This window comes from Geosmithia morbida, assembly GCF_012550715.1.
Source record: "Geosmithia morbida isolate 1262 chromosome Unknown scaffold_1, whole genome shotgun sequence".
NCBI classification, from domain to species: Eukaryota; Fungi; Ascomycota; class Sordariomycetes; order Hypocreales; family Bionectriaceae; genus Geosmithia; species Geosmithia morbida.
The window spans coordinates 236668-257062 of NW_023336188.1; the positions used below are offsets into that span (position 1 = coordinate 236668).

The 20395-nt window shown below is 55.6% G+C and overlaps 6 protein-coding genes across 6 annotated transcripts; 3 read left to right on the plus strand and 3 right to left on the minus strand.

Moving 5' to 3' along the window:
- Nucleotides 1–569: 569 nt before the first annotated feature.
- Nucleotides 570–1934, minus strand: GMORB2_0841 (glucosamine-6-phosphate deaminase; the record flags this gene model as incomplete). The annotated part of the gene is made up of 2 exons (XM_035462825.1): nt 570–1478; nt 1755–1934. The coding sequence occupies 2 exons, from the start codon at nt 1932–1934 to the stop codon at nt 570–572; spliced, it is 1089 nt and encodes a 362-aa protein (XP_035324249.1).
- Nucleotides 1935–5011: 3077 nt separating this feature from the next.
- GMORB2_0842 (hexokinase) lies at nt 5012–6768 on the plus strand (the record flags this gene model as incomplete). The annotated part of the gene is made up of 3 exons (XM_035462826.1): nt 5012–5607; nt 5658–6242; nt 6309–6768. 3 exons carry the CDS (start codon nt 5012–5014, stop codon nt 6766–6768), a joined length of 1641 nt encoding a protein of 546 aa, XP_035324250.1.
- Nucleotides 6769–7767: 999 nt separating this feature from the next.
- On the plus strand, nt 7768–10617 carry GMORB2_0843 (BRCA1 C Terminus (BRCT) domain; the record flags this gene model as incomplete). Its single annotated transcript, XM_035462827.1, has 3 exons — nt 7768–8294; nt 8366–9899; nt 9988–10617. 3 exons carry the CDS (start codon nt 7768–7770, stop codon nt 10615–10617), a joined length of 2691 nt encoding a protein of 896 aa, XP_035324251.1.
- Nucleotides 10618–10917: 300 nt separating this feature from the next.
- On the minus strand, nt 10918–11565 carry GMORB2_0844 (ESCRT-II complex subunit VPS25; the record flags this gene model as incomplete). The annotated part of the gene is made up of 1 exon (XM_035462828.1): nt 10918–11565. The coding sequence occupies one exon, from the start codon at nt 11563–11565 to the stop codon at nt 10918–10920; it is 648 nt and encodes a 215-aa protein (XP_035324252.1).
- A 1022-nt stretch (nt 11566–12587) lies between these two features.
- GMORB2_0845 (nitrite reductase (NAD(P)H)) lies at nt 12588–16157 on the plus strand (the record flags this gene model as incomplete). The annotated part of the gene is made up of 4 exons (XM_035462829.1): nt 12588–12649; nt 12773–12923; nt 12998–14987; nt 15040–16157. The coding sequence occupies 4 exons, from the start codon at nt 12588–12590 to the stop codon at nt 16155–16157; spliced, it is 3321 nt and encodes a 1106-aa protein (XP_035324253.1).
- Nucleotides 16158–16795: 638 nt separating this feature from the next.
- GMORB2_0846 (protein of unknown function (DUF2014)) lies at nt 16796–19856 on the minus strand (the record flags this gene model as incomplete). Its single annotated transcript, XM_035462830.1, has 2 exons — nt 16796–18913; nt 19020–19856. 2 exons carry the CDS (start codon nt 19854–19856, stop codon nt 16796–16798), a joined length of 2955 nt encoding a protein of 984 aa, XP_035324254.1.
- Nucleotides 19857–20395: the final 539 nt, after the last annotated feature.

A 20395-nucleotide genomic window follows, 5' to 3' on the forward strand; every position in this document is an offset into this window, starting at 1 on the left:
GGTTACACGTATCTTTGGCTGCATGGAGTAATTCTACCCGTAGTATTAGTAGTGAACGTTGCATACACGGGTGGAGATGGGGGAGGGGGGAGGAAGGCAACGACGGCACCGGACATGTACTAATGTCGCGAGCACGTACGTAGAAGGTTAGCATGTGACGACGTCAGATGATTGATCGATTTTTCCTTGATTTATGTTTGTATTTTATGTTTTCTTTTTTGTTACAAAATAATATTCCCGCAGATTAAAGGTACAATCTAGTTAGGGTAAATGTGTTCGTGGCCAATTTTGTGTCTTAGTCTTCTTGTCCCATAGCGATGAAGAATGTAAGAAGGTAAGGATGAGTGCCGAGAGCAGAGCAGTAGGATTTTGAAGAGTAGATGATTAGGGAACAAAGTAGGGACGGTAGGGGAGAGAGAGAGAGAGAGAGAGAGAGAGAGAGAGAGAGAGAGAGAGAGAGAGAAGCAATGATAAGCTAAAAGTCAACAAGGAGAAGTAGTGAGATATATAATGAAATAGAAACAGGAACAAACAATCATATCACGTTGAAAGAGCCGACACACACTTCCCTAGATGACGATGGGAGTAGGCTGGTGGTGGTTGACATTCCCGTTGAGAAGCTGCTTCTCGGGATTGGGAGTGAGGCGCTGAGTGAGCTGAGGCTTCTCGGGGATACGCGAAGCCATACGGTCGGGGACAAGGTCTACGTCCGGGGAGACGGAGCGAACGGGGTACTCGTTTGCGGGAGTGGTGGGACGCAAGAGGCGGGAGGTGGTGGGTTGAGGTGCGAGGATGGTAGGTGAGGTGGCGATGGGGGCTTCTATGAAGGGTACGTGGACCTCCTGGGCGTTGGCGGCTTGGTTTCCGTCGCTGCTGCCGGTGGCGGTGCTGTTTCCGGTGCGGACCTTGGAGGGGAGGATCTGCTCGAACCCCTGTTCGACGGCGACCTTCTCGATGGACTTGAAGTATTTGACCGTCTTGACCTGGAGCTCGAGGGTGGCGTCCTCGTCGACACAGATCATGGGGTGCGGGTGCAGCTGGAGGCTGGACAGGGTCCACATGTGGTTGACCCCCTGCTCGACGCACCTCTGGAGGGCGAGGGACTTGCGCTGCCCGAGGATGATGGCGACGATCTCGCGGGACTCCAGGACCGTCTGGACCCCGACCGTCAGAGCCATGCGGGGCACCTGGGAGACGTCGTTGCCGAAGAAGCGGGAGTTGGCGAGGATGGTGTCGTAGGCCAGCGTCTTGACGCGCGTGCGGCTGGCCAGGCTGGATCCCGGCTCGTTGAAGGCGATGTGCCCGTCGTCCCCTATGCCGGCGAGGAAGAGGTCTATCCCACCCGCTGACCGGATGGCCTCCTCGTACGACACGCACTCGGCCTCGAGGTTGGGCGCGTTACCGTTCAGTATGTGCACGTTTGATGGGTGGATGTTGACGTGCGCGAAGAGGTTGGTCCACATGAAGGTGTGGTAAGACTGGGGATGATCACGCGGGATGCCGACGTATTCGTCCATGTTGAAGGTGACGACATTTTCAAAGGAGATCTATGTTTTTTAATTGATTCCGTCAGTCTTTGTTAAAAAAAAAATCATCTCTGTAATATATATATATATATATGTGTGTGTGTGTGTGTGTATCATCTTCTTTCTTTCGTTCTCTTTTTTTTTTTTTTTTTGGAAAAGACGCAGAGAAAGAAAGGGAAGAGAGTATGACGAGAGAGAAAAAAGCGAGAAAGAGGAGAGAAAACTGACCTGGCCGGATTTGTACATTTCTACCAACATTCGGTATACACCGAGAGGACTTGACCCTGTGGGAAGTCCCAGCACAAAGGGGTTCTGAGGAGTAGGCTGGAAGGCCTTGATGCGGTCGACAATGTACCGCGCCACGTAGGCGCTCGTGGCCTCGGCATCGTCACGGATGATGAGTCTCATTGTGGTGAGTGGCTGCGGTGGCTTCAATCCGAACAAGTTGTGTCAAGATTGTGTGTGTAAGTGGGCGAGTGTTTTTTTCCCTTAGGTTAGAAGGAGCGAGGTAGAGAACAGAAGAGTATCTTGGGGAATTTCGCTCTTATAATCGAGATAAGCCATTCATTCTAGTATGGAAGATATGGAAGATACCCAAGTTACTTCTGCAATACACGGTGGTGCCCTTTTCTCTATCTGATTTACTGTATTATTACCGTTTTGAAGATAACTGTATGGCAGATGAGGAGAGGAGGGGGGGAGGGCGTGTTTAGTTCACAGGTAGCATCGATGACCTAGAGTGGCAAGCCCTTCTGATGGGCGCACCATGTTAACTGCGATGGACCCATGGAATTAGAGAAACTGTCATTTGGGCGGCACGGACGGATGTGATTGACTCGTTGGCGGAGCCGAAAAGGCAACGTGCCGATGTAATGACACTGAATTGGCGGGGGGAGGGGGAAGGGGTGTAACGGAATCGGGTGACGTTATAAGGTTAACAGCGGTTTTCTCCTCCCCAGCACTTCTTCAGTCTTTTCCCTCATTGCTGAATGGTCATGAAGAGTGGTGTGTGTGACCATATCTAGTATCTTGAGAATGTTTCAGTGTGTTGGTGGTGTTGAGGGTAAGAGTAAGTGGCTCCCTGATGGAACGTCACCGCGTGTCCGGGTCCTGGATAGTGGTTCTATCCACTTTGCCTCTATAGCGCCGAGAAGATTACCACTTGCTTGGTATGAGTAATACCATGTTGGGTAAGCCACTAGGTGAGCCACGAGTAATACAAGAGCCGTCTCTGAGAAACAAACGGAGGAATATTGAATCGTACATGTAAAGGGCCCAGAGTGTTGACGATTCATGCGCCGTACATTAAGCATGCGCCTGGTGGCAAAATATTGGCTCAGGGATGAACACGCTGCTGCCAGTCATCGATGCTACCACCGCCAACACTCTGATGAGGCTCGTCATATCGCAGCTTCATGTCGTATTCTTTCCTTCTTCTTTATGTTTATGTCTGTGACATGGTATAGCAAAGACTGGGCCAGTCGTTGCAACAACAGTCGAATGGGTCTCGGGTTGGTTACTCCAGTCTGATTAATCGAAGCCCTTGGTAGTAATAATATCTTGACGATATTCTGAGTCGTTTCGTTTCAGTCACATCGTAGATGAGGAATCGATACGAAATATTACTGCTAGTACGAAGTAGCTGTGCTTGTAATCTGTAGATTGTGGTAGTAACTCTGCCAACTATCCGGATACGACATGAGATGCAAAGAGAAGGAGAAAAGAGGGGCTTTCAAACGGAGAAGCAGGGACAGGAAACCTGGGTCTTATACTGACTTCAGTCTGCTAGTTCTACATGTAGTAGTATCAATGCATGTAGTGATGTGCGTGTGTAGGATGGATGCTGCTAATGGTAAAGGTGATGGTGATGATGAAGAGACCGAGAAGATTGGATGTCCAGCCATCAAATCCTACTCGTTCGTACCTTCCCTCTGTCAGCTCTTGCCTCTTTTTAGTCAATCTTATGATTCGACTCCTCCCCCTCTTCCTTCCCCTTTGGGACAGTGGATCGCAAAGTCGCAACGTTACAGTCCCACCATCTCAGTCCTTTTTTTTCTCCGGCTCCATACGACGTATTACTCCATATATTATTGCTGCAACCAAAACGACTTACGTGTAGATGCTGCTACGACTAAGATAAATGTACAACGACAAGCTTGTCTTGTCTTTTGCTCTCCTCTTGCAGTGGACACGTCTGCCGACTATTACACGTCTGCTAATACTACGTATTATTACTCCAGCATTAAGCAACCATGGATACTACCACCACCACTACCAACTAATAATAATACCACAACAACAATCACCACCATACAAGGAGCAACGGGCGCTCCCGCATGAGCAATCCGCGTCTGCACTAGACCGTTTTCAGCCCCGAATCTGTTCACTCTATTGCCGATTACATACCTTTGCGTGTACGTGTCGTAACCTGCTCGACACTTGCCGCCATCGGTAAAGATTGCTGTCCCTGCATCCTTCTTCCCCAGTTACCTGGCCTGTCGCATTGAGAGGTACGACGAACGAGCCCCTCCAACTGGCCCCTCCAACCTGGAACTGACCTACACTCTCCATCTGGCCCCCAACTACCCGAGCCCTGCTGCTGCTCACATTCTTGCCATGCGCTAGCTGGTCCCTTTGGCATAGCTTTTCATTTGTAACGTCTGACCACAGGCCACGAGCTTCGCTTGCCTCTTTTGCCCAGACCGCCTGCACGAGAAGCTGAAGACTTTTTACTCTCAGTATCCGCCTCCCTCCCTCTCTCTCTCTCTGTCTCTCTCTCGTATCCACCCCCGGTTCCGTTAACTTGCCCGCCATTCATCATCATTTACCAGCAAGCGGGCAGGTTCCATCTACTCAATTGCCCGTCGCCGCACCTGCTACCCACGTGCGCCTCTGGCTTCATTGCGGCCCCTTCAACCATCCATCGTCCATTAAACCCCTCCACCCCCCCGGTCCTCTCTGCGCATATCAGCCTGCTAGTATAACCCAGCCGATCCCTACAAGTTCCTTCGTGCCTCTCATCCGTTTCTCTGTGCTCAGGTTGTCTGGTCTTTGGGACGTGACGGGAACCGGGCTCTGTCTCCATCCCTTTCCCCTTATTTTCCGACGGCCATTGCCCAGACCAAAGTATTGGTAGCATCCCATACCGCGTATGCCATACGTGCTTCCCCCATTGAACTTGTTTCTTCTTTTTATCTTTCACAATTCCTTCTTCCTATATTTTCCATAATTCGGCCCCCGGCCTTCCTAATCTCTTCAGTCCCCCGGATCGTGGTCTTTTCCAACAAGGTCAACTATAACCAAAACAACTTCTGCATTGTCGTGGTATAAACTCCTTTACACCCGATCCATGACCTGACAAACTGTCTTGTACAGCTCTCGCTCTCCCTACTCTTCTACCCCCTTTCAGAGTTGATTGTTTCAAAACCTCTCCTCCCGATTTCTCGTATCGTCGGACAGTCTCTGTGCAGCCATTCGTTTCTGCCATGGCGTCATTCAGAAAGGTCGTCTTGGCTGCCATCATCAAGAGCTTTCTACGAGGAAAGACCCTGCTGCAGGCTATTCTGACGTATTGGATCAGTCCTCTCAGTTGGAACGAGGGCAAGGGTCGCTTCGTCACCACCAAGGCCCCCCTCACCACCGTCCACGAATTTCTCAAGACCGCTGAGACGGCCTTTCTCGGCCCCGTCAGTGGCCATGGCCTCAACCGCCTGTCGGCAGACCTCAAGCGGCAATATCTAGACTGTCTCGAGTCGGACATGCAGTGCATGCTACCGTCATTCAACCACCTTCTTCCCACCGGTGACGAGGCGGGTCAGTATCTGGCTGTAGACGTTGGTGGCTCGACCCTGAGAGTTGCTGTCGTCGAGCTCTTTCACAGCCAAGACGACGCTGGTCGTCGCCGTCACGAGAACCGCATCGTCAGTATCCGCAGCTTCTTCATCAGCCAGGCCATCAAGGATCTCGAAGGAGTTGCTTTCTTTGACTGGATGGCCACACGTATATCTGAGACGCTAGCTGCCACTGACTTCCAGGGCGACGGCCCTCTTACTATGGCCCTGGCTTGGAGCTTCCCCATCGAGTAAGTCCTCTCAAAACCATGACTGAGAATCGGACATCAGACACTAACAGAGAGACTCCCAGACAAACATCACTCCGTTCTGGCAGGTTACTGGGCATGGGAAAGTCCTTCAAGGCGAGCCGCGGCCTGGTAGGTCAGGATCTGGGCAAGATCATCGAATCCTCTTGCAAGACCATGAGACTTGAAGTCACAATCGAGGCCATCATCAACGACTCAAGCGCCTGTCTCTTATCTCAGGCCTACACTCACCCTTCGACACGTTTCAGCCTCATATTGGGAACCGGCTTCAACGTCGGTGCCTACCTCCCTACCCCGCTCATCGGTCGCCGCAAGTTTGCATCCTACCCGGCCGGGTGGCTGGAACGTGCTAGTCATACCATTGTCAACACGGAGCTGAGCATGTTTGGCCGCAACGCCCTGTCCCTCACAAAGTGGGACATCCAGCTGTTAGACGGTCATGCCAGGCCCGATTTCCAACCTCTCGAGTACATGGTCAGCGGCATGTATCTGGGAGAAATTGCCCGGTTCGCCCTTCTCGAGGCCATCGAGACGACCGGCGCCTTTGGCGGCATCGTGCCGCCGTCGCTCATCAAGCCTTACTCGCTTGGTTCCGACACTCTGTCCATGATTGAAATGTATGTGTGCGTGAGAACTCCTATATCTTCTAGGCAAGTGACTAATCACAGACCAACCGTTTGTAGGGACACATCCGACGATCTCCTCAAAGCCTCCGCCATCTTCTCTGAGCGCCACCCGTCTCCCCACACACCCACGACCGAGGACCTGCTCCTCCTCCGCTCGCTGGCCACCTATATATCGCTCCGTTCCAGCGCCCTCGTGGCTGCAGCCGTCTACACGTTAGATCAAGTGCGCGGCGAGAGCCACAGGTCGTACGTTGCCACCCTCCCCGAGTCGTCCCCTCTCCGGCGCGCCGCCGAGGCCGATCTCGCCCTCGACGAGACCGTCGTTGCTTTCAACGGCAGCGTCATCGAGAACTACCCCAACTACCTGCTCAACTGCCAACGGTACATTGACGACCTCGTCCGGGGCACTGTCGGCACAGGACCGGGGTCGGTAGCCTCCATCAGGCTGGTCCCCGCCAAAGAGAGCTCGCTTGTTGGAGCGGCCGTGGCGTCGGCCTGTGTAAAGAGCAATGCATAATATCCCGGTGTTTCATGATCAGAGGTTCATCTCTTTTCAAACTTCTACCTCGTTCTACTTCATCTCTTTATTCTTCTCCTGCACACATTTTTTTGCTTAATACGTATATATCCCCTGGAGTTTTGTTCTAAAGAAGCGACGAGCATTCTTCTTGATATTCTTCTTCCTCTTCCTCTTCTTCTTCTTTGATCCATCCTTGATTGAATATTTCGGGTCTGCATGTGAGCAGAACATACTTAGGCGCCGGGTTAGCATCTCATGCCTGAAATTCTGTCTTCCATAACCCTTCATATCTTTGCTACTTTTTAGCGACACATCTTGGTGCGGTGAGCCACGGATGATACCTTGCTTTCTCACTGGCCGAATGGCTCCTCCTCTAAGAATCTGGGAGTTTAAATGTGAGGGGGGGGAAATAGGAAAAATAATCAAAACTGTCACATTACTTTCGCCTCTGCAGTCGGGATTACATGATCTCTAGTACTTTTAGTGCTAGTGTTAGTAGAACAGTGTTCGTAGATGCGTGCGCTGTTGATATATTAGGGAAGAAGAGTATTGATTGCACGGGCGTTCACATGTAGACGCGCGCCTTGAGTGGTTGCTTCTAGAAGCGCGTCGAGGGGCGTAGTGGCGGCGGGGTATACTGTACCAGGTACTCAATCTTCTCCACTATTCATGCGAGCAAACTCGTACTGGGAACATCTGCCTACACGTGACCGCCTGCGTCGTTCGCGTTACACTTGACCGGTCCTCGCGTTTCTGTCTCAACAAATGGGAAGCGCGTAAACCGTTTTCTTTCGCCTGTCCGTGTACACAGCTTAGGCAGCGGCCTGTTCTCTGAAGGCAGCAAAATCTGATAATCACAAACCCCAATTTACCTTCGGGGCTTTTTTGAACGCTGTTTATTATCCGTAACCACTGTGATTACTTTTGGTCAGTCCCGACATTACCGAAGAGAATACGATACGCAGAAAAAAAAAACAGAGAACGAAGAACGAAGCCATGGGCGACGACGGCAAGGGTGGCCTCTTCGCCGAGTGCGTCATCGCTTTCGTACCGAGCAGCTCCCTCGCACCGCGAGAGATAGCCTCGCTGACGAGCGTGGTCGAAGACAACGGCGCGACAGTATGCGAGCCCCGACGCCGCGACGGGTCCATCGCCGTCGAGAAGGCCACGCACATCATATCCAACACGATAGACTTCCCGCAGTTCACCGAGTCGCAAGCCGTCATGATACCCGTCGTGACGACACAGTGGATCGTGGCATCGGTGCACCGCCGCAAGCAGGCTAACGTCCGCCCCTTCTCGCCGGACCCCCGCATGATCTTCTCCCAGGTCGTGGTGTCTTGCGGCGATCTGCCGCCCATGGATACCGAGAGCATACTGGGGGCTACCATGGCCTTGGGTGGGCAGGAGTCCAAGGACGCGAACCGGCTCACCACGCATATCTGCACATTGACCATGGGTCACGAGAAGATTAGGGTGGCGAGGGAGAAGGGGTGGAAGGGGAAGATTGTACTGCCGCACTGGTGAGTTCAAGGTCATATACCCAAGGAGAGGGGGTAGAGGGAAAGAAACTGATGTTCTCTGCTACGCACAGGTTCGACGACTGCTTCAAACTTGGCAAGAGAATAGACGAAGGCCCATACCTGCTGCCCGACCCGGAAATTCTCAAAAAGTCTCCAGATGACGACCTCGACATCCCCGAGAATGCCCATCTCGATGGCGCGTCATCGACAAATCCGCAGTGGCTGCCGCTTCCCCCAGACTCGGATGTTGAACGGCCACCCGCCACTGTCCTGCAAGGTCGCAAGGTGATGCTGTCAGCGGATCTGAGCATCACGAAGCGCTTCATGACAGCCATCTCGGACATCATCGCCAACGGGGGCGGCAAGGTGGTCAACGACGTGGACGCGTGCGACATGTTCATCTGCCAGTACCGCGACGGTGAGCAGTATGTGCGGGCAGCGCAGTCGTGCAAGGACGTGGGCAACCTGTCGTGGCTATACTACCTGATCGTGCGGAACGAGTGGACGTCCCCGCTCCGGCGGCTGATGCACTACCCGATCCCACGCGACGGCATAGAGGGCTTCCGCGGCAAGCGCATCACCGTATCCAACTACGGCGGCGAGGCGCGCATCTACCTCGAGAACCTCATCAAGGCGTGCGGCGCCGAGTTCACCAAGACCATGAGGGCCGACAACACGCATCTCATCACGGCCCGCAATACGAGCGAGAAGTGCCGCGCCGCCCCCGAGTGGGGCATCGCCGTCATCAACCACCTCTGGATCGAGGAGTGCTACGCAAAGTGCGAGATGAAGCCCTACAACATCAGCAAGTACAACCACTTCCCTCCCCGCACAAACCTCGGCGAGATCATCGGCCAGACCTTCTTCGACGAGTCCCGCCTCCGCGAGCTGTACTACCCCGGCGGGGAGGAGACCCTGTCACCCCGCGCCAAGCGGAAGCGCAAGATTCTCGAGGCGGCCGAGGGCAACGCCTACAGTCACGGTCCCGCCGAGGGCGTCGTCATCGGTCGTGTTGGCCAGGGCCATCGGCAACAAGAGAAGGAGCAGGAGCAGGGCAATGAGACCGACGGCAACGGCGATGTTCCCATGGCCGATGGCGATGACGATGCTGCCGTTCCTGCCCCTGCAGAGGAGAGGAAAAAGGAGGCACCGGCACCGGCGCGACGCAAGTCCAGGACGGTGGCTACGCCCACAAGAGCTGCCGGTAAAGAGAATGACGCACCCTCGGTCACGTCTACGGGCGGCAGGAGCGCAAAGGCTAAGGCGCGCGAGATGCTGCAGAACATCGCCCCGGATATTGCCCTGTACGAGAGGGAGAAGAAGCGTCACAGCAAGACGGGAACTTCTCCCTGGGGTGGCAAGCGTGCGCTGGACCTGGTGGAGAAGGAGAAGGGCAGTGCCAAGAAAAATAAGGCTGCCAAAGAAGACACGGAAGAGGATGACGGTGATGGAGATGAAGAGGAGGAGGAGGGGGGGATGGCGGAAGATGTGCCCAAGCGACCTGCCAAGAAGGCACGGACGTCATTGCCAGAGGTGAATTACCGTATCATCCTGACGGGATTCAACCGATGGGTTGGAAACAAGAACAAGGAGAGTCAAGACAGAGTGAGTTTTTTTCTTCTTCTCTCAAGCTCTTTCTTTATATCTGGTCATTTCTATCTTTGATGGCTAACAAAGGCTTCACCTTTTACAGAAAAAACTCCGAGACATGGGCATACTGATTGTTCGAGAGGGCCAAGCATGCGACTATCTTGCGGCGCCGCACATTGTGCGAACAGTCAAGTTCCTGTCTGCGCTCGCACGAGGGCCGACGGTGATATCGTCGACGTTTGTGGAGAAGGCGCTGGAGACGGGCAAGGTCCCGGAGTCGCCCGAGGACTTCGTTCTGAAGGATCGCGAGGCCGAGAAACGGTATAACATCAGCCTGGACAAGTCGGTTCGGCGGGCAAAGGCCAACCGGGGCCGCCTCCTGTGGGGCGTTCCCGTGTACTGCACCGAGAACATCCGCAACGGGTCGGAAAGCTACAAGGCCATCGCCGAGGCCAACTCGGCCATCTTCAAGCTCTACCGGGCTCGCAGCGGGTCGACCATCAAGCCGACAACGGCCGAGGAGGATGGGGGTCGGCCACCGGAACCGGTGTATCTCCTCAGCAACACGAGCGCCGAGGAGAAGAAGATGTGGCCCCGATTCAGGGACATGGCGGAGAAGGGTAATATGGAGCCGCGCATCGTGGCGCCGGACTGGCTGCTCGACGTGGCCATGGCGCAGCAGGTGAGGTTTGATGAAAAGTTTTTGGTAGAGAACTTTTTCAAGGATGAGTGATGTCCTCTGTCACTTGTCCCTCTTTCTTCCTTGTTCCTTCTTTCTCATGATTCCTCCATCTTGTAATGTAGCATATAGCCTGCTTTCTTTTTCATTGTCGTTGAAGCCTTACGAATATCGAATAATATCTTTCTCTTCAAATCAGAATAAAGAAGAATGCGTTGGCGTGTGCAAGGTGTACAAGGCGAAAAGTTATTGGGGGGGGGAGAGCCCCAAGAAAGAAGGAAGGAAAAGGAGAAGACGGTTTTCTTCTTTTTTCTGAAGAGAAGATAAAAAGAAGAAAGTTAAAAGAAAAATTGGTTAGAAAAACTTGACACCCTGCGAATCGTCGTGACCGAAGATCTGAGCCTTCCCCTTCTTGACCAGGACATTGAGCGCCTTGAGGAGGACATCGCCATCGATGCCGTGCAGCTCCGTGGACCTCGTGGCCTCGCCCTCTGCGAGCTCGTACAGCGTCAGTACGCTGCCCTTCTGCGCGGTGCTCTCGATGAAAGACTCGATGATGTGAGCCCACTCGGACGGTCTACGCCAGTAGATGAGGACGACGTCGCCACCGCCACCGCTTCCTCCTTCTCTACCGCCGCCACCGCCGGATGAGGATGATGACGGGTCACCTCCGCCTCCGGACGGGAACGACGAAGATGATGAAGAAGACGAGACGTATTCTGCCCTACCATCCTTCCGCATAAACTCCAGAAGCTCCCGGATATCGGGAATCTGGAGTCGACGGTCCAGACGTCTGTTGCAGAACAAGTCGGACTCGGCCGCCGAGGAGACGGTCAGGCGGAAGATGCGGTGGTGGCGGGTGTAGGAGAGGACCAGGGCGGACCACTTGGTCAGTTGGGCGTGGTGGGTCGTCAGGTTGGCCTGCCGGGTGAAGAAGGCTGGGAAGGAGTATTCCCGGGGGAAAACGAAGGGTTCTGCGTTCCCCGATGCTGTGGCTGCCATTGCGAGAGCGATGATGATGCTGGTGTGATGGGTGAGATGTGGGATCGAGGTTGGCGGGGGGAGGAGCAGGAGCAGAGCAAGGATTAATATTTTTTGTGTATATGAATACTCACTGGTGCACAGATTATCGAGGTGGAACACCCCTCACCCCTCCCCCTCCCCCGGGTAGGGGCCGCCAGAGACATGAGAGAGGAGGGGTGGTAGGTAGGGATGTTTTGTATCGTTGGGTTTCCATAAAAAGAAATTGAAAAAAAAAAAAAAAAAAAAAAGAGAAAATGATTGAAAAATGTATATTACTGGTATTATATAAGAAGTAAGATAAAACGACATTATAGATCCATGATTAGGTATAGAAAGAGAAACAAGGTACGCACTTGTTAGCGTCAGAGTGTCAGAGGGCAGCATCACAAGGAACAATAAGTTGTCTGATGTGTGGTGACCGGGGTCTTACATCAGTGAGGATATATCATAATATCCAAGATTTGTGAGGGGGGAGGGGGGGGGGAAGAAGAATAAGTACGGAAACAAACAGGAACAGCAAGAATGGAAAGAGAAAGAGAAGATAAAACACCTTATACCTAGAACAAGTGTTCGTACGTAAAGGACAAGTCCCCAGTGGAGCAACGTGCTTCTCCGCGGCGACGACGATGCCTTTCTTCTTAACAACGCGACAAAGACATGATTGGCCCTCGCCACGCTCTTCTTATCAAACCATCTCGTCTCCCCCTCTCTTCCTCCACGGAGTTTGTTTGTAAATACGCAGTCCCGTGGAGATGCGACGAGCGATGCTCTTACTCTGGCTATAGAGCGGGACCAATGACCGGAGATGCATTTCGCAGGCGAATCCGTGTCCGACCTTTGCCCCCCCCCCGGGAGGGGCAGGCGAGCCATTACACACAGAACACGCACAAAATCACTAAAGAACCACTGCTCCCCTACCCCCTTTGTTTAATCCGATGTCTCCTCTCTCCTTCTCCCTCTCGTATGTGTTGGGATATATGTAACCCAACAAAGCCACAGCCATGGCGGTTCAGAGGCATAGACTCGTCGTGGTCGGCCTCGGAATGGTTGGCATTGCTTTCATGTGAGTGGTCCGATCCTAGGGAGAGAAAGATGCACTTGGAAATCACAGCAGAAGGGGGGAAAAAAGAAGAAGGCAGAAAGGAAGAAAGAAAAAGGAAGAGGAAAAGTTGACTGTCTCATGTAGAGAGAAACTGTTGAAATACGATACCCGTACGAGGGAATACGACATCACCGTCCTGGGCGAGGAGCCTCATCTGGCGTATAACCGCGTCGGTCTGACCAGCTTCTTTTCCCACCGGAAGATTGAGAATCTGTACCTGAATCCGGAGGAATGGGTACGTCATCACGCCTGGGACAGCGATAAACCATACAGATACACATGTTGCTGACACGGGAGTCCGACCTTCAGTACGCTCAGGTCCCAGACGGTGCTCTGGGCCACCACATCAACACAAAGGTGACGGGCATCAATCCGCAGGCCAAGACGGTGTCGTGTGAGGATGGAAGAGTGGTCCCCTACGATACCCTCGTCCTCGCTACGGGGTCCGATGCTGTCCTCCCGCGGAGCACCCCCGGTCACGACGCCGCGGGGGTCTTCGTCTACCGCACGATAGACGATCTGGTCCGCCTCATCGACTTTGCCGACACGAGGGGGGGCTCCGTCGGGGCCGTCGTCGGCGGTGGCCTGTTGGGGCTCGAGGCCGCCAAGGCCATGATGGACCTCGGGAGGTTCGAGAGGGTCAGGCTCATCGAGCGCAACCGCTGGGTGCTCAGCCGACAGCTGGACGGCGACGCCGGGTCCATGGTGGTCCAGCAGGTCAGGGACCTGGGTCTGGACGTGATGCTGAGCAGGCGTGTGGGCCGCATCAAGGTCGACGCCGGCAACAGCGTCACCGGTGTCGTGTTCGAGGACGGGGAGGAGATGGACTGCTCCACCATCTGCTTCGCCATCGGCATCAGGCCGAGGGACGAGCTGGCGCGGAGGTCGGGGATCCGGTGCGCCGAGCGGGGCGGCGGCGTCCTCGTCGGCGACGACCTGAGTACCAGTAGCCCCGGGGTGTACGCCATCGGGGAGTGTGCGAGCTGGAAGGACCAGACTTTCGGTCTCATCGCCCCCGGCGTCGAGATGGCCGACGTGCTCGCATTCAACCTGACCCAGGCCAAGCTGCACGCCCCCCGCATCTTCAAGCGGCCGGACCTGAGCACCAAGCTCAAGCTTCTCGGTGTCGATGTCGCCAGCTTCGGGGACTACTTTGCCGATCGAGACGGGCCCCAGCACCTGCCGCCCAAGTACAAGAAGACCCGGGCCGTCGTCGACGGTGACGTTTCAGAGCCACCTGTCAAGGCACTCACTTACAAAGACCCGTTCCAGAATGTGTATAAGAAGTACATATTCACCCCGGATGGCAGGTACCTCTTGGGGGGTATGATGATTGGCGACACGTCCGACTACGTCAAGCTGGTGCCCATGGTAAAGGGCATGAAGGAACTCGACATGCCGCCGGGCCAGCTCATCCTTGGTGCGAAGAGGAGCGACGACGGCAACGACGGCGATGACCTGGACGACGACGTGCAAATATGCTCCTGCCACAACGTGACGAAGGGCGACGTGGTTGGCAAGGTCAAGGACGGCACGTGCAGGGACGTGGGCTCCGTCAAGTCGTGCACCAAGGCCGGCACGGGCTGCGGCGGGTGCATGCCGCTGGTGACGGCCATCTTCAACAGGACGATGCTCTCCATGGGCAACGAGGTCAAGAACTACATCTGCGCTCACTTCAACTACTCCCGCGCAGACCTGTACAGCATCACCATGGTGAAGAGGCTGACGACGATGCGCGAGGTGATGCGCGAGGCCGGGAACGATGGGGAGAGCCCCGGCTGCGAGCTGTGCAAGCCAGCCGTGGCCAGCATGCTGGCGTCGCTGTGGAACCGCCACGTCATGGACGGGCCCGTCCACGGACTCCAAGACACAAACGACCGCTACCTGGGCAACATCCAGCGCAACGGCACCTACTCGGTCGTCCCGCGCGTCTCGGGCGGAGAGATCACGCCGGACAAGCTGATGGCCATCGGCGCCGTCGCCAAGAAGTACAACCTGTACACCAAGATCACGGGGGGTCAGCGCATCGACATGTTCGGCGCCAGGAAGCAGGACCTCCTCGACATATGGGGCCAGCTCGTAGCCGCCGGCATGGAGTCCGGCCACGCCTACGCCAAGTCGCTGAGGACCGTCAAAAGCTGCGTCGGCACCACGTGGTGTCGCTTCGGTATTGGAGACAGCGTAGGCATGGCGGTCCGCCTGGAGGAGCGGTACAAGAGTATCAGGGCTCCTCACAAGATCAAGGGCGGCGTGAGCGGGTGTGTGCGTGAGTGTGCCGAGGCCCAAAGTAAAGAGTATTGTGTCCCTGTTTACCCCATCCTCTTCCGCTTCCCCCCTCTTCTTCCGCCAAGTGCTGACTAGCCTGATCCTTGAAAGCTTCGGCCTCATCGCTACAGAAAAGGGCTTCAACATATTCGTAGCCGGAAACGGCGGTGCCAAGCCGCGACATGCCGAGCTGCTAGCCAAGGACGTGTCCCCGGTAGACGTCGTCCCCATCCTTGATCGGTACCTGATGTTCTACATCCGCACGGCGGATAAGCTCCAGCGCACAGCGCCCTGGCTGGAGAACCTTCCCGGCGGCATGTCGTACCTGCGCGAGGTGATACTGGACGACAAGCTGGGCATCTGCGCGTCGCTCGAGGCGCAGATGGCCGAGCTGGTCGACAGCTTCTTCGACGAGTGGGCCGAAGCCATCCGCACGCCCGCCATAGCCGCCAAGTTTAAGCAGTTCCAGAACACGGGCGACAGCCTGGACTCGGTGGAAACAGAGCAGGACAGGGGCCAGGACCGGCCGGTCCTCTGGGCCAAGGACGCCGCCGCAGAGGACTTCAAGTCGCTCAGCGGCCGCTGGTCCTCCGTCTCCTCCTGGCAGCCCGTCCTCGAGGCCTCCTACTTTGACGGGGCAGACGACCAGCCCAACGGCGTATCGGCCACCATCAAGCGCGGAGACACGCAGCTCGCCCTCTGGCGCTTCCGCGGCAGCTTCTACGCCACCCAGCAAATGTGCCCCCACAAGCGAGCCTTTGTCCTGTCCGAGGGTCTGCTGGGACAGGATCCCGCTGCCGCTACTACTACTGCTGCTGCTGCTGCCGATGCCACCGCAGAGCCTCGTAGCCCCTGGGTCTCGTGCCCCCACCACAAACGCAACTTTGACCTGTCCAGCGGCGCGTGCAAGTCCGACGATAGCCTCTCCATCGCCACCTTCCCCGTCGAGGTCAGGCCAGACGGGCTCGTCTACCTCAAGCTGCCGCCCGTCGAGGAGCTCGACGCCGCCCTGGGCACGGCCAGGTGGCGTGTCAAGAAGGGTGAGAGCGGCGACTCGCCGTTTGCCGAGCTGGACAGGAAGATCAAGTTCAAGGGCATAAGGGGGAGGAAGCCGTCCGCCAAGCCACATAGTGCGACGAGGATGGTGAAGCCTGTTGAGCTCATGGCAGGTGGGGGGGGGTGTGGGAGCGCACCGGATTGGTGATGTTTGCTCTCTTTTTTCTCTTGCTTTCTTTGAGCGTTCAGTAGAGTCAGTACATCTAATCGTGTAGATCAGTCACACAAGAATCCTTTGGAATTCGTATCGTTGGGGTGAGGCAACAGGGTGTATGTCGTTATATTTATATTTCTCCGGGCGTGGTTCTTTCCACTATGTGAATAATCTAAAATCCCGTTCTCTTGCTCTTCGGTCAAGGATCTTTTTTTTTGCGCCCAAGTAAACAAAAAAATAACAAGCCAAATTTTTTCCCTTCATTGAATATTATATATCAATATTAATACCCTAAACGCCATACGGATATCGCTTCCTAAGAAAGGTAAGAGAGGAAAATAACCAGAAAGAGCATTGCATACAATATCGGGCCATTGTTGCCATATTGTCGCAAGATTTTTTTTTTTGTATGAGTCGAGAGGTTGGTTGAGTTGTTGTCGTTCCGAGTAAAGGATGAGGAGAGAAACCGACAGGTAAATAATACTTTCGCAAAATGTCCCTTCAAGATAAATGCGGAGGAAAAAAAAAGAAATTCGAAAATTATACAAAATTTCTTGATTTAAACACACACAACGGGAAAAAAAAGAAGACAAGAAAGGTAGGAAAGGAGAGAGGTGTGGGGTGTGATTAAGTTAAGCCTCAACTTCTTCGTCAGACAGACTGCCGTAGCCGGTGTCGACCTCCATGCCGACGAGGCTCTTGGTGATGGAGAGACACCTGTCCACCACCTTGTGGCGGACGATGGCGCTGAGGCCGCAGTCGTCGCCGGCCGGGCCGCCGATCCACAGGCGGAGACCGCCGGCCAGCCTCTCGAGCGAGGCCGACGATGCTTCGGCGGCAGTCTTGTTCTGGTAGTACTGCTCGATGAGCTCCATGACGGCCGTGAAACCGACGACGGACATGTCCGACGAGTCGGCGGGGATGGTGACGGCCTCGATGGCCTGGAGGTACTGGGGGTTGGCCGTCGTGTTCTTGCTCTCGAACCGGCGCAGGTGGGCAATGGCCGTGGCGCAGCGGAGCGTCAGCTGCATGTCCGGGCTCGAGGCCGGGGCCATCGTGGCGGACAGGCTGCCGGACAGGTCCCCGACCGTCGAGGCCGAGGTGCGTAGCGGGGCGCCCATCTTGTCGGTGCCGACCGTCTGGAGGGCCAGAGCAATGTTGGAGCCACGGTGTTCGTCGGAGAGAGCGGCGCGGGCCACGATGGCGCGTGTCTGTGCCACGGAGCCAACCGGCGCCGTGTGGATGGCTAGGTCGACCTTGGCGTCCCGGGAGACGGGGCCGTCATCGTTCTTGTCCAGCGTCGACGTCAGCGCCTCGTGCAGGAGCTGGGTGGACCACCAGGCAGAGACGGCGTCCATGGGCGTGCCGATGGCCATGTCCTCGACGACCGAGTCCATGCCGTCGAGGGGCTTCTCGACGCCGTGTCGGGTGTCCCTGTTGAAGGCGAGGTTGTGGGCGCGCTGGATGAGGCGCGAGTTCAGGACGCTGTCGCAGTCCTGCTCGACGAGCTGGGCGAGGTGGTCAGGGAGCTCGTCCTCGTGCGACGTCGACGTCGTCCGGTGGTTCTCAATCAGGGCGCGGTTCAGCTGGCGAGCCTTCTCCCACCTTGACCGGGCGAGTCGCGCGGCCAGGCTGTGGGTGACACCGTTCCACTTGTGCTGTCCAAGGTCCCAGAGGAGGATACGGATGTGGAGCGACCTGAGCATGAGCCTGGCTGGTGTGGAGGGCAGCGCGGCGGATGCGAGGAAGGTCATGATGAGGCGGCTCTTGTTGATCTCGATGTCGCCGCCAGCAAGCTGCGAGTCAATAGCGATGGACCAGGCCTTGGCGCGAGCACCGTCCTGGTCAGCCGTCGCCCCACTGAGAAGCTGGTAGCCGTGGGCACCCACGAGCTTGAGGATGCTCACCTTGACAACCTTGAGCAGGAGGGCAGAGGCCTCTAGAAGGAAATTCTGACGGGGGATCCAGACCGATTGGGCAGCCGTCAGCCAGGCCTGTCGGCGGACCTGAATGGAGGACGCCAGCGAAGGGGCGGGCTGCAGCATAGACAGCTGCTGTGGCTTCTTGGGCGTCCTGCCGTACGAGGCAAACAGCGAGGGCACAAAGACCCACAGAAGTGTGCCGGCGAGAAGGAGAAGCTTCAGCGACGTATGGACGTGGTAGCCCATCAGGTTGAAATCGAGAGAGGTTGTGAGGCGACCCAGCAGGTGCAGGGGAAGTGCAAAGAGTCCCCGACCCTGCGGTTCCTCGTTACTCGTCTCCGTCTCCGACACGGCTTCGATGATCATCAGACCGGCCAGCGATCCGACCATCAGTTTACCGAGATAGGGAGAGGCGTTGCCCCAGCGGCCGAGCTGCTCCTGCTGCTGCTGCTGGATCTGCTGCTGCTGAACCATGCCTTGCTGGAGCTGCTGCTGAGGGATGGGGTAGGCCTGTCCGGCGGCCATCTGGGCGGCCAGGATACGCTTCATGTCATCGGGGACCTGGATCATGCCAGACGGCCCCGAGGAGCTGTCTTGCGAAGAGGCAGGTGATTTTGAATAATCCTGCTGCTGCCCTCGGCTGTCCTGGGCGGCGTATTGCATAGGCGTGGACGGGGGCTGCGTCTGACCGATGGAGCCATTCATAGCACCAGCCATGAAGAGCTTCTCGAACGCGGCTATCCTCGCACGCATGGTCTCATTCTCTTCCTGGAGTCTGTTGTAGCGCTTCTCGAGGTGGCAGATGTATTCGGTTGCTTTGCTTAGGACCTATTGGAGGATGAAGTGTTAGCATAAAGGTCATCTCGCCCCATCATGAAAACAAGGAAGAGACAGTCGAGCCAAGATAGCCAAAGAGGGGGGTGCTGATGCTTACTGTAGCCTTGTTAAGCTTGTGTGCCGGGGTGAGGCCATGCAGCTCCTGGCGATCCTCCGAGGTATCCTCGCCTCGTGCACTCTTAGACATGATACGTAGGCTGGGGACGGCATCGCGCAGGGCGGAGATCTTATCATTGAGGTTGTTGCGGTACCTCTTTTCAATCATGTTGTGGGACGTCTTCTTGACGGGCTTGCCGTCCTCGTCCTCCTCCTCGTCATCTTCCAATTCCTCGGAGGCCTTCCTCTTCTTCTGGTTCTTAGTCTTAGATCCTTGCTTGGATGTGAGGGAGTCTGGGCTTGAGGCACTCTTGGGCGAGTGGTACTGGAGATGAGGAGGCATGGCGATGTTGCGTAGCTGTTCCTCGGCGGCAGGCGTCAGGATGGTGGCAGCCATACGCTCGGGCTTGACGGGCGTAGGTTGTGTCTGCTGCTGCTGCTGCTGCTGTTGTTGCTGCTGCTGCTGCTGCGGCGGCTGCTGCTGCTGCTGGGGCAGTTGTTGCTGAGGCACGACAGGTGGTCCGAAGAGGAACATGGCATCATTGTTGGAGGATGCGCTGTCTTCGAAGCCTAGAGACGGGGACTGTTGCATGTCAAAGGGTGGCGAGTCCCATACGGAAGCTGGGTAGCTAGGGTCCATGCCACCGGATGCTGATGATGGGGCGCCAAAGGTGAAGGGCATGTCAGGGAACTCCCAGGCGGAAGAGTCGAACTGAGCATCGTCAGAGGTGTAGGAGTTGTCGGTGTTGATGTCGGTCGACGCAGAGCGATCGTCTAGAATGCCCTGGCTCGAGCCGTCGAACCCAAACAGATTGTTGGTAGCTTCGTCGTCTGTCATGGTGGGTGGGCTGTCAAATCCCAAGATGATGGACAGCTTAAGAAAGAGAGGATGGGTAGAAAGAGATGCAGACGACCTGCGGTCGATTGACAGAATAGCGCAGGTGGCGGCAATATCAATGTGGTTCGATGGTCAAATATGGAACGGAAAAGTAGGCGGAATGGGCCGATAACTATCAGGCGAGGCCCGCTTCGGCCTCTTTCGTGGGGAGTGTTTCGCGAGAAGCCGGGAGTGGTGGGCGGCAGCACCGGGAATGTGAATGAATTGGATGGAGGGGGGGGGGAGCAGTACGAGTAGAAAGGAGGGTTCAGGCTCAGTTTCAGGATGTCCAAGGGAAAAGGACGGCGTACATCCCGTTTTGCCTCGTCAGCTGGTCTGATTGAGGGGGGATTGGTCGAGAGTTGTCAAGGGGCCCGAAAATCTCCAAAAGTCTTCAAGTAGAGTTGAGAATGGGAGGGAAAAGGGTACAACGAAATGTGCCGCCGACGTTGTAGTTGTCTTTGAGGCTTCAAGACCAGAGAATCGTACGATTTCTACTA